At 40.4% G+C, this 11,726-nt stretch overlaps 2 protein-coding genes across 6 annotated transcripts in view; one reads left to right on the top strand and one right to left on the bottom strand.

Annotated features, from left to right (window-relative positions):
- Positions 1 to 11,726, top strand: part of LOC108248434 (synaptotagmin-like protein 2) — a 281,347-nt gene that overhangs the window by 152,834 nt on the left and 116,787 nt on the right. The window lies entirely within an intron of this gene.
- nova1 (NOVA alternative splicing regulator 1) overlaps positions 1 to 11,726 on the bottom strand; it is a 57,462-nt gene that overhangs the window by 43,809 nt on the left and 1,927 nt on the right. The window contains exons 1-2 of one of the 2 annotated variants that reach the window (XM_017428347.2): positions 7,531 to 8,182; positions 4,965 to 5,108 (exon numbers count right to left, since the gene is read on the bottom strand). In XM_017428347.2, coding sequence (XP_017283836.1) covers positions 4,965 to 5,108; positions 7,531 to 7,534 — 148 coding nt within the window. In that variant the 5' untranslated portion in view covers positions 7,535 to 8,182. Of the gene's footprint in view, positions 1 to 4,964; positions 5,109 to 7,530; positions 8,183 to 11,726 lie in introns of those variants that run through there. The other variant, XM_017428346.2, reaches the window with a different exon arrangement.

The raw sequence follows: 11,726 nt of genomic DNA, 5'->3' as shown, positions 1-11,726 counted from the left end.
GGAGCAGAAAAAGCTAATATGCTAACTCTGCTAATGCTAATGCTAACTCTGCTATTAGACTGTTTTCTCATCTGACGCCAACACAACAAACCTCTTCTATCACTTAAAGAAGAACCATGAAAAAGAATATTTAACAATCCAAAAGGTGCAAGGTCAAACAAGTTCAAAAGAGCCGGGAAAGTTGCAAAAAGGAAAACTATAGCCGGCCGAAGATAATGGAGTCTGTTGTCATTTGATACTGTTACGTCTAACAGGTACATATATATTGCTGCACTAAAATGCAGCAGATCTCATCTGTGAAAGTTCAGTTAAATGTCACTTCCAAATAAAGCTTGAAAAAGTAAGAAATTAGATTATTTTTTCATATTTTTCAGAGAATAACTGACAACGTACGTAATTGGAATATATCGTGATATATATCGATATCGTGATATAAAATTATCCATATCGTGATATAGGATTTTTTCCATATCGCCCAGCTCTAGGAGAACCTGTTAAATGTACTGGAATGGTCCAGTCAAAGCCCAGACCTCAATCCAGCTGAAAATCCCTGGTTTGATTTTACCCTCCCGTGGCCTTCGGATCAGACTGACCCAAAGTTACAAGGGCTTCTCTACCTTTCTTTGGAGGGCTTCATGAGGGTTAAAGAGTGTTGGACACAAGCAGCACCCATTGAGTCTGAAGGAGCTGCAGCAATTTGGTCATGAAGAATGGATGAAAGGTCCAGGTTAGATGGACCAAGATCATGAAGACGAACCTGAAGAAACTTAGTGCTGGAACTGCTCATGGAGGAGGACTGAGTTTGGGGAGTTAAATAGATATGCATGCTCAGTTTTTTGTTCTTGTTCTTTTTTGTTTTAACATTTTTTTTATTTTTAAAGTCGCTCTGATGGACTTGCAACATGTCCAAGGTGTACCCCACCTCACGCATATTGACAGCTGGAGAAAGGCATTAGCTCCCCTGTGACCCGGAAGGAGGGTAAGAAAATGGTGGTAAGTGGTAGTTATGTTGTGTAAATTAAAAGTTACAATCCTCCCAAAATACCTTTTTAAATTCAGGTTGTAGGGCAACAGCATGAATAGAATGCTCAGAAAGGATGGTGAATACCTTTGCAACCCACTGTAAATAATCTAAATTAAAATGTGACATTCATTTCTATTTATGCTAATTAAACAGTTGATGTAGTTGTGAGTGGTTCATTGCATTGCAATAACAGCTTCAGAAATACATCATCTCTCATTTAACTTCTGATCACTTCAGGATCACTGCTGCACAAGAATTTGCATCACAATACCAAACTCTTCAAGTCTTTCTACAATTACACTTTCCTCACAAAAAACTGTTTTTCATAAAGATACATTTTAACTAATAAACATGATAAATTGATGAGAGGAGCTGAGAATATTAATATTCAGTCTGTAGGGCCCTGTTCACACTTAGCACCTTATATCCCTTTTGGGTGACTCAACTGCAAGTGGTCAGCTCTGATTGAGTGTTCACGCCAGTGAGATAAATTTGTACTCCAAAATGTTATTGTGATTGGATGTCAGTTATCCACTTTGTATGCAGAAACATACACAGCCATGTCACACAGAGAGCTGTCAGATCGGTGTGACAGCAAGTCTGTTATTTATATAAAAAAATACATTCAGACATCAAACGTCATTATTACTCTGACATTACGACAGTTCCAACGAGCCATTTGAGTCTTATTTTTGTAGTACTATCTCTTAATAGGCTTGATTACCAAACAGACACATTAGGAGAAATAAAGGCACATGTACAATGATTAGTAAGTTCCCAGTCCAGTGAAGTTTGAACCTGTAGACCTTCACTGGAGTAGGGTGGTGAGCTGTCAGCCGTCAGCTGTTTTACAGCTTCACTGTGAACAGAACATCAGCTCTGTGTTTAATTAATTAAGTGAATATAATGCAACTTAATACTGCTCAGAGTGTTGTTCTATGATTGATAAATATATTTTACTATTCACTGACCACAGTGGGTCTAATCAACTCTAAACATAATCAGAATAAAAATTAAATTGATAGCCCAGTCAATTTTGAAGTGATGTTCTGTCTAATAGCTATTAATAGCTAGGACCTTATCAGCTGTTACATTAGTCATTAGAAGTGGGGAAAGAGGCACAAGAAAGAGCCAAAACACTTAATCCAGGATAGGCTAATGCTAATGGTAGCCAAATGATGATCTGATTTTTTAAATAATTTTTCAGGCTTATAAAAAAACTCTTTCTCAAAAATGACATTCTAGTGTGAAAGTTCACCACCTTAGTAATAAACCTCTACACTTTTTTCATGACACCATTTGTTTAGTTTGTCACAGTTTTTATAAGCGAACAACGTCCTTGTTACTACACAAATGTATGCATGCAAAGAACAGATATACTGTGTATATGCTTTTTATTGGGAAGGATCCAATAAACAGTTCATTAAAACTCTTAGTGGAAATAAAAGGCCTAGTACTCCTTGCAGGAATGCATATCGTCTGCTGCCTCTCATGCCAGAGTTTTAAACTAAGATTATTTTATGATGAGAAGAAACCATGTTGTAGGTGTTTGGGTAGTACAGTGAAAATAACATTATGTGTGATCTAATGCAATATCCTGATTTCACATCATTTGTAAGGGCTTGGACTGTATGTTGTGAATGACTCTCAGCTACTACCACTCCTAATTTGGGCCCAATATCTGTAAATTTGATGTTAAATCCATTTTTGGGTTGGCTAATGTCAATTAGGTGTGGTCACTATCTTGAATTGGATTGAGTCCAAAAGAAAGACAATAATTATTTTCTAAAGGTTTTGTCAAAATTTGTACAGTGATGAAGATATTTTGCTAACAAACAGTGTTAACTCCAACAGTTAATGCCAAACTTTTAAGCAAAGATGTTGCACAATGTTTACCTCTCAAAGTATGTGTTGAGGACAATGCTCAGCTACAACCACAACAAATTTTAGCCCAATAAGGGCTGCGGTAGCTCTGTGGTCAGTGTCGGTCGTATAATCCTGAGGCTGCAGATCAGAGCCCAGATTGCTGCAGGAAGAGCATCCAGCGTAAAACAATTGCCAAATCTTTTGTGCAACTTTGCTCGCTGTGGCAACAACTGAAGAAGGAAGCAGCCGAAAAAACAAGAAAACGAACTGTAAAACTGTCTGTAATAAAGACATCTTTGTGTTTACTAAGATTGCTTTGCTGTGGTGGCTATCTTAAATACATTTAACTCTAAATGTTAAACAGTTTGTAAATGTACATTTAATGATTAGTTTCTGAGAAGTTTCATTAAAATCCATCCACTGGTTTATGAAATATGTTGAAAGGGTGAAGATACAGACAACTCACCACCACCACACATACACACATGTGTGTGTAATGTCTAATTAGCTTTAAGCTGAGGGGACTTTCTTTTTTACTCCAAGATGTTTAGGTAATAACTCATAACTCTGCTGCTTGTGTGGAGTCATGTCAGCTCAGTAGGAGGTCCTACATCAAGGATCAGGATGAATTCTGTTCAGACTAATAAACGTATGTGGGTAGAGGGGGTCCAAACCACCTCCAGAGGTTTCTGTGAAGACAGTTTCAATGTGCATTGAGGCTGTTTACACCTGTATTTAGTCCTATCTGAATGCAATGTGAATATAATTTAGCAACAAGTGTGAACAGGGCCTAGAAGTTTCGCATGCAGCTCCAAAACTTGAATCAGTTTAATCTCCTTCTTTCAGATCAAAAATGAAAGAAAACAACTGCTTATTGCAAGTAAAAGGATATTAAGACAAGTTATCAGGTTCTTGTGTAATACAGAACCCCATGAAGCCACAGATGCTGAATTAAACTGAGTGGTAATGTGACCGTAGCGGTTCAGACCTGTGTCATGTTTATCACCAGGTCTAACCTAGTCAGATTTCTGCCATAGAATGTTGCAGAACAGCATTGTGGGAGGCATGCAGGCATGAAAGTGGCATGTTCAGTCATCAAACCCCTAATAGAAAGTAGAATATGTCTGAAAGTAGCTTTGTAGTTTATTCAAAACAAAAAGCACCAATAAGAATTGTTTTATTAAAAATGTGACAAAGCTGTAATATCAACCTCCATGTTAAGCCTCTCAAGAATATAAGGATAATTCATTTCACAATATTGATTACTGTATGAATTATTTCTGGAAGCCTAATGAATAGAAGACAAAGATCTGACTTTTGTATTGGTACCTCGCTGGGCAAACGGCATTCATGAAGGGGTCTCTCGAATGTCTCCAGAAGGTCTTGCAACTTTTGTGGGGTTCTTAAATTAATTGCAAGAGTCCTCTCATTTGAATTTTGAACTTGTTCAAAATATCTGTGTGACAACCTTTCTCTCAAAATAGTCACAAAGTGAGGGTGCCTTCAGCTCGCCTTGAATCCAGCTGAATTTTCCGCAGGTGTCTTCAACTTGTCCCAGAGCATTAGAGCCACATTTTGACTCCTGTCGGGAGCTCCTCTGACAGAATATATCCAAGGCAAATGTCCAGGTCCTAAAAACCACACTAATGATAAATAGTAATTAATCTGTTTATCTTCACTTCAAAAGTGTACTGTAGTAGATGAAATCATAAATGTGGGGGCAGTTGCCAAGGTGAGCTACAAAGTCAGTGGAGGTGGGTATGATGTGAGCGGAGGTGGACAACAAAATAATGTGCACAGTCTACATTGTAAAAGTTGTACAGGCAGAAATAAGCAGAAACATTTCACGAGAACTGACCACTCAAAACGTGCAGCACAGCTTGTTGGTCACTTAATTGCAAACACTCGGTTCAGTGATACTGCAGCTGAAAACCAACATATTTTCCCACAATTTTTCCTAAATTTTGAGGGATTATTTTAACCAACTAGTTTACCAACAGTTACAGCTCAGTGAGATACCAACTTTAGGTTTTTTTGTGACAGTCGGTGTGAGTGACTGAGTGCTGATTCTTACCAGGGTAGAAGTCTTTGGATTTGGACAGCTTAATGGTGGCACCCGTCTCTTTCTGCAGTTGGACAATGGTCTGGCCACCCTTGCCAATTATAGAGCCGGCTGCATAGCTGGGGATCAGCACCTTCAGGAAGTACTCACCCTCCTCTGGGGGAGAGACACACAGAGGGGGGAGAGGGCCACATCATGAACAGCAGATCCATATATTATCATACACACCTACAGGTGACCAACCCACCCAATAACCTCAAAGTGCACACACACACACACAAACATAAAACACTACAGCTCTGACTCCCAGTATACTGTGACAAAGGTGACAGGTTTTTGTTATGGAGGAGGGAAGGTTTCTGCATGAAGACACAGATACCTTGGAGCTTTCAGGTTTTCTCAGAGACTCGTGGTATGTTCTGAGTCCTGTCCCAGATTTGTGTGAAGTAAACGATGACCTCCTTTCCAGTTTGGCGAGATCTAATTTTAACTATTTTCAAGGATTTCTGGAATAAATACCCAGCCAAGCTCAGTGTCAGTAATCCTTCTTTACACATAAATGGAATGAACTAAAAGAAATAAGGAGACTTCATTAGAATGTAAAAAATGCATCCTGAAATATAAAGTTACACTTGGAGTTCTAAAAGGAAACACATGAACTCATCATCCAAGTAGCTCATGAAGAACAACCCAGAATTATCTGCTGTAATTAAGAGACGAGCAGAGAACATATGGAAACCAATCCTGTGGATTTGTTCAGAGGGTAGAGTGCCAAAATGGTCTAAATCTCCTCCATTTTGAAATGGGCTTGTGTGGTTTAAAGTGGCTTTTAGCAGCCAGTGACTGACAGCAAGTCAGCATGGAGATTTTACAGCTGGGAGATTTCTTTCTCTTACAATCCCAATTAGGAATCAATCAGCACCAAAGAATCTTTCAAAAAAAAAGAAAAGAACAACCTGATCACACAGAGTGTGTAATCAACAATCAACCACACACAGAGATTAGACCAAAACGTCATTAAATAACCTGCCAACAGTGGCTAAAATCTACAGTTACAGGTGTGTGCTGGCTGGGAATGCCTGACAAATCCCAAAGATCCCATCTTGGTAAACACTTGGCTCTGGAGCACATGGAAGCACTGATACAAATCACCTCCTCTGCAAGCTGATTTGGATGCAATGACGTCATATTCCATCCTTCCCAGCTGCCAAAGGGGTGACGTCAGCGGAGCAGGCAGGGATGTAACAAAGCACTGTCCACCTTTTTGACACAATGTCTTTTACCTTATGTCGGGGGGGCATGAGACAGTCGAAGACCCCCCCTCCCAACACACACACACAGCTTCAGGGTCTGTCAGCATGTTTTCTGCCTTAAAGAGGACATCGAAAGCAGGCGTGCTGAGACGGGGAATGGAGATGGAGACCAACCTGTTGCCTCAGTAATGCACTCATTAGAATGGGATGTGAATGAACATGACACTGTGACACATGAAAAATTTCACATTTCATCAGAGCCTCAGCTTGTTTCATGCACATCACCCAGAACCAATGGTTCTGACAAATATTCATTAATTCAATGCCATGATTGTTGATGCAGTTTCACATTTCATCTGGAATAATTAGCCTCTTGTTGAGATCATCTAAAAACGCACATGAACAAACATTTATCATTAAAAGCTTATAAATGTGCCAGATCCACATTTTCAGAAAAATGACAAAAAGACATATTTTAAATGTTTTCTTTTTTTGTTGTTGTTCTTTTCTTGCTTTTGTCATCATTCATCAATTTCAGTGGGTATTTGAATTTTGTGCGTTGTTGCAGTCAGCTCTCTGCTTTTCTCATAACGTAAAACACAAAATGACCTTGATGGGAAAAAAACCACCATCATTTTCGGTCGTCATAAATCTCTTGAGCCCTCACTCAGTGTAAGATATCTGACATAGTACCAACACAGAAAAATTCATTTGAATGATACTCATTAGAAGATCCCAACATCCAAAGACCTGTTGTTGACAGACAAGCTCAAAACCACTGCGTAACTTTCTGCTCATCTTCAGTCACAGCAAACCCAGCAGGGGAGGAAGCTGCTGAGATTCCCTCCATCACCCTCACAGCCACATTTGCTGTCATTAGTCAATAATTAATTCCGTCCTAGTGTCTGAGATCACAGTAACAGGTTTTAATGGCATCATGTGGTAGAGTAAACATGGCAATCTGTCGCCAGGGAACAGGAGCGATGGGGCACATTGGGAAGCTGAGCCAGTAGGGTGTTAGTTCAAACCCTGGAAGGATGGCTTGGAGGAAAGACGTGGTCTCTGTGCCAAATGTGTTTAGTTAAGTCACTCAAGGGGGGTGGGTCAGGAGGAAATGCCTTGTGACCGTTCTCCCCTCCTTCTCACAGACCCTCAAAGTATCCATTCTGCATTTCAATGGACTAACCTGCTCCTGACGTGGAGCAAGGACGATGGAACAAAAATGAGCCAAAATGAAGAAATGAGCTTGCAGATGTATGAAACTACTCGCAGTCCTGCATGATGGATCAATTCAACAAGTCAGACAAAAAGAGTTTGATGCTTACCCATTCTGAGATCTGCTGCTTCTCAAGTCCTCTGTCAGATCGCCATCAATGCCGGGGCACAATCTCTGAAGTGGATCTCAACATTAGCCGAGGCATAGGTGCAACCGTAGTGTTCAGGAATGCGGCCAGTCGAGCTTTTTCACTGAGATCTTATTCATGAGTGGGTGCAGAAAAAGAGGTTTCAGCACAGCATCTGAGCCATGCCTGCAGCTGGCCACAGCCTCAATTGTCTGAGAAAATGCTAATGCAGGCTCTGAGTGTTTTCAGTGAAAGACGGCACGCATTGTTCAAGCCTGCATCGGTTTGGGGGGGGGGGGTCTTCCCTGCCGCATCACCCTTTTCACTGCTCTCATCCATATTCATCGAGTGGCCTGTCCATCTGCAGCAGCAGGCAGGACTGACACCTTGCTCGGCCAATAGCTGGCCTCCTCTTCGTGGCACGTCATGTCCCCACCCCCACGATGCCGGTCCCAAAAAAATTGAATTTTTCTTCACCACTCCGCCTCTTTTGACGCAGCACTATAAAATATGGCAGTCCATTCAGCGACTGTTTTTAGAGAAAAGTGACAAAGGTGAAGCGTCTGAGGGAGCGGACAGAGTGCTGCCTGAAGAAGGAAGAAGAATGACCTTCAGCGGTGGCCAAAGAGCTGCGTAGAGAACGAGAAGGAGGAGTGATCTGAGGCAGTGTGCTTTATGCCACCCACCCTCATTTCCCCCACCCCAATCCCATGGACGGCCATGTTTGAGAGGGCGGAGGGGCTCATCAACCATTGCAAATGGCAGTGCCGCAGAATGGTGGAGGGGGGTGATGAAGCCAATCACTACGCCTATAAATCTTACACTGAGAGGTATCTTAAGTGACCAAGTGTGTGTAAAAACTGCATTGTGCTTGTGTTCAAGAACTAGTGAGTGAACATGGATGGGGGGGGGGGGTCCAGCTTCATTTAGTCCTTTCCAGGGAACCTGCACAAAATGAACTCTTTTCCTTTTGGAAGCTGATTACTTTCATCCACACATCAAACCCGAACACTGTGACCAATTTTCAGCGAATGCTTCCAGAAAATTCTAACGTCTCAGTCACAAAGAAGCTCTCGACACAATCACAGCTTCCCTGTGGATTCAGCTCTCTCTCAGGATCTAACCAGCTCCTATTTTCTCTTTGCTTTGCTGTCTTCATTTCTTTCTCTCCCTCCTATTCTCTCTTTCACTGCCACCTGGCAAATTCACAGTCTGCTCACGTCACATCGCTCTGCAAGGGCACCTGTGTCCGTCCCACCAAAAAATTAAAATAAATATATAAATAAACAAAAATAGCTCACATTCCTGTGCCAGCCTTTCCATTAGCAACATAACAAGATCATACATAACCCCCCCACAGTCACAACCTTTTGGTAGGTGTGTGCCTGCCAGCAACACGAGCTCAGAGGACAGTTAAATGAAAATGAATGAAAGATGTTCATTTTAAGGAGAGAAGGGCAGTGCTGATAAAAGAGGAGTAATTTCTCTCATTCTGTGTCCATGGCTCCTAATGCACATGGAGGGGCTGAGCTCTGAAAGAGCACAGGCTTTCTTCTCTTTGTTGGAACTGCCAGTCATGTTAATGATCTGTTGGGTTGGAATAACGTGATCAATATCAGACACAGCTAAGGGGGAGCTGATTACAGGGAAGGCTGAGGATTAGCAGGCTGTCTAACACGGCTGTGGCCTACTACTGCTACATTAACCAGATTCAACTAATTAATCATTATGCTGGATTAAAATTAAACATTTGCTTTGTTTAGACTGAAACAAATAGCATAAAAAGGCATTTTACAAGTTTTTACTAAGAAATTTCATTAAATAAAAACTATGAGGTGCAATAATGATTCTTTAGACTGATTTTATAGTGATAAATAACAGTGGGAACATTTTGTTGTCATGTTCGGACCACATTATTAATTATATACTAAAACATTTTGAAAGGTGCCAATACAGCTGCTGCCCAAAATCCCAACATCCCTCATCTTTCTTCTCTAAAGACCAATGATAATTTAGAACTTCCTTTGAAACAATTTAAGCTCCCAAAATGCTGATGTTTTAATGTTTAAACTGTATCAGAAGTGCCTAAAGAACCAAGACTAAAAGAAATGTCAAAGCTGCTGCTAGTAGCTCATTACGGTCACCATGGTAACTACACTTATGTGGCTGACTTGCCCTGACAGCACTTTTAATAAGACAGGTAGACAGTAACACAAAGTGGAAAAAGCCCCCCAAAACAGTGAGTATGCATAAACTATTAGTTGTACTGACAAAATTCCTGAACTGTAAAAGTGTGAGAAGCATCTGGTTGTCATGCATGTGTATTTACAATGTTTTATGTAGGAAAAATGACAGACCCTTCACTTCCTCCAAGCTTGGATACAATGGAAGTCAATGAGAGGTTAGGTGTGCACTCTGTACACTGGGGGGATTTAAGAGAAAACCATGTCCTAGCATTGAGAGGCTCACTGGGTGAGTCTCTCAATTTATAAATCTATAAGAAGTGTTTATAAGAAGATTTATAATTTATGAATCTCAATTTATAAATCTATAAGAAGTATCAAATTTATGGGTTTAAAATGAGTTTATTTGCAAAAGGTTTGGACAGTATTTAGAATGTGTGACATCATCACGTCTAAATTTAACATTTTGTAATTAAATCTGTAAAAATCATCAAATTCTAACTGTGTTTGTGTAAAAACCATTAAACGTAGCTGGCCGAATGCATAAGTGAGACAAGAATCTGCTTAGGGCCAACCAGGCCAGGATGGGGACCTCCAGAGCGTTTAACTACCCTCAAAAGCACCATATGGTAAAGAAAATGCTAATTCTCTGCAGACATCTAATTAACATTTAGTTGTTAAGTGAGTGTTGGCAGTAAGCTGCAGAGCAAAACAGCTTCACACTGAAATAAGACGTCCTACCGCTGAAATCACTGCTGCTGATGTTGTGCAGACAAATAATAAAACACACACATTTGTATTTCTATCCTAATCAGGACATTGTAGTGACTTCCATTCATTTCAGAAGCCTAACCCTGACTTTAACCCCAACCCTAACCTAAACTTCATTAACACCTTAGCCCTGAGCCTTACCTCTAGCCTCAAAATGACTTTCTACTTTATCAGGATTGGGCTTTGGTCGCCACAAAGGTCCTGACAACAGAAAATGGGCCTACCATGTTGAAGAAAACGTCCTGTTGTATATCTCCTCTCTGTTTTTAGTTTTCTGTATTCTGTTTATGTCCGGTCAGTCTGCTCCAAGCTGCTGACTGATAATTTATCTTCTAATTTAGTCTCATAAACAGAACATCTCCACTGTTGGACACAGCAGGTTTTGCTGTAACTATTCCTAAGATCACGTGAGCTGTAAGGTTAGTGGTGGTCATATCACTGAGATAAAACCAGCAGAACTTTTTACGTCCCAGTAAGACTCTGTTGGAGCTGCCCTGCAGTCCTGATCACTGCTGACAGGCTTTATGTTAAATCAGTCTGTGACCTGTACCGCCCTATAACTGCAAATAAGTAAAAACCTGAGAACAAAATCACAAACAAAAAAAATCATTTAAAATGATCAAAATAATTTAAAAACACAGAAAAAATACACAGAAAGCTAAGTAATTAAGTAATTCACATTGTGTTATAGGAGGAACTACTTTGTGGGGCGGATGATTATTTTTGGAGTGATGTCCTTATGGACCAGCTGCACTTTCCAGGAAAGGTAGCAAAAACCAGGTAAACAGCTGTTTCCTCAGCCCTGTTCTTACCAATTTTCTGATGTTGAATCAAACAAATACCATCTTATCATTCTTTAAAACTAATTTAATTTTTGTTTAAATGTTTCCATCACCTTTTCTTTAGGTAAACTCTCACATCTTTCTCATTCTACCTTCAAATTTAAAACTGGATCTGTTTTAATCTAAACTGGATTTATGATTCGGACGCTGTACAATGTATTTGGATGACCTCTGACCGGCTGGTGTTAGGCACAGGTCTAAATGTGTGACCTCTGACACGCTGGTGTTAGGCACAGGTCTACATGTGTGACCTCTGACACGCTGGTGTTAGGCACAGGTCTACATGTGTGACCTTTGACCGGGTGGTGTTAGGCACAGATCTACATGTGTGACCTTTGACCGGCTGGTGTTAGGCACAGATCTACATGTGTGACCTCTGACA

This window comes from Kryptolebias marmoratus, linkage group LG2, assembly GCF_001649575.2.
Source record: "Kryptolebias marmoratus isolate JLee-2015 linkage group LG2, ASM164957v2, whole genome shotgun sequence".
Taxonomy (NCBI): Eukaryota; Metazoa; Chordata; class Actinopteri; order Cyprinodontiformes; family Rivulidae; genus Kryptolebias; species Kryptolebias marmoratus.
Note: the sequence above shows the minus strand (reverse complement) of the source record. Positions and strands in the feature narration are given on the sequence as shown.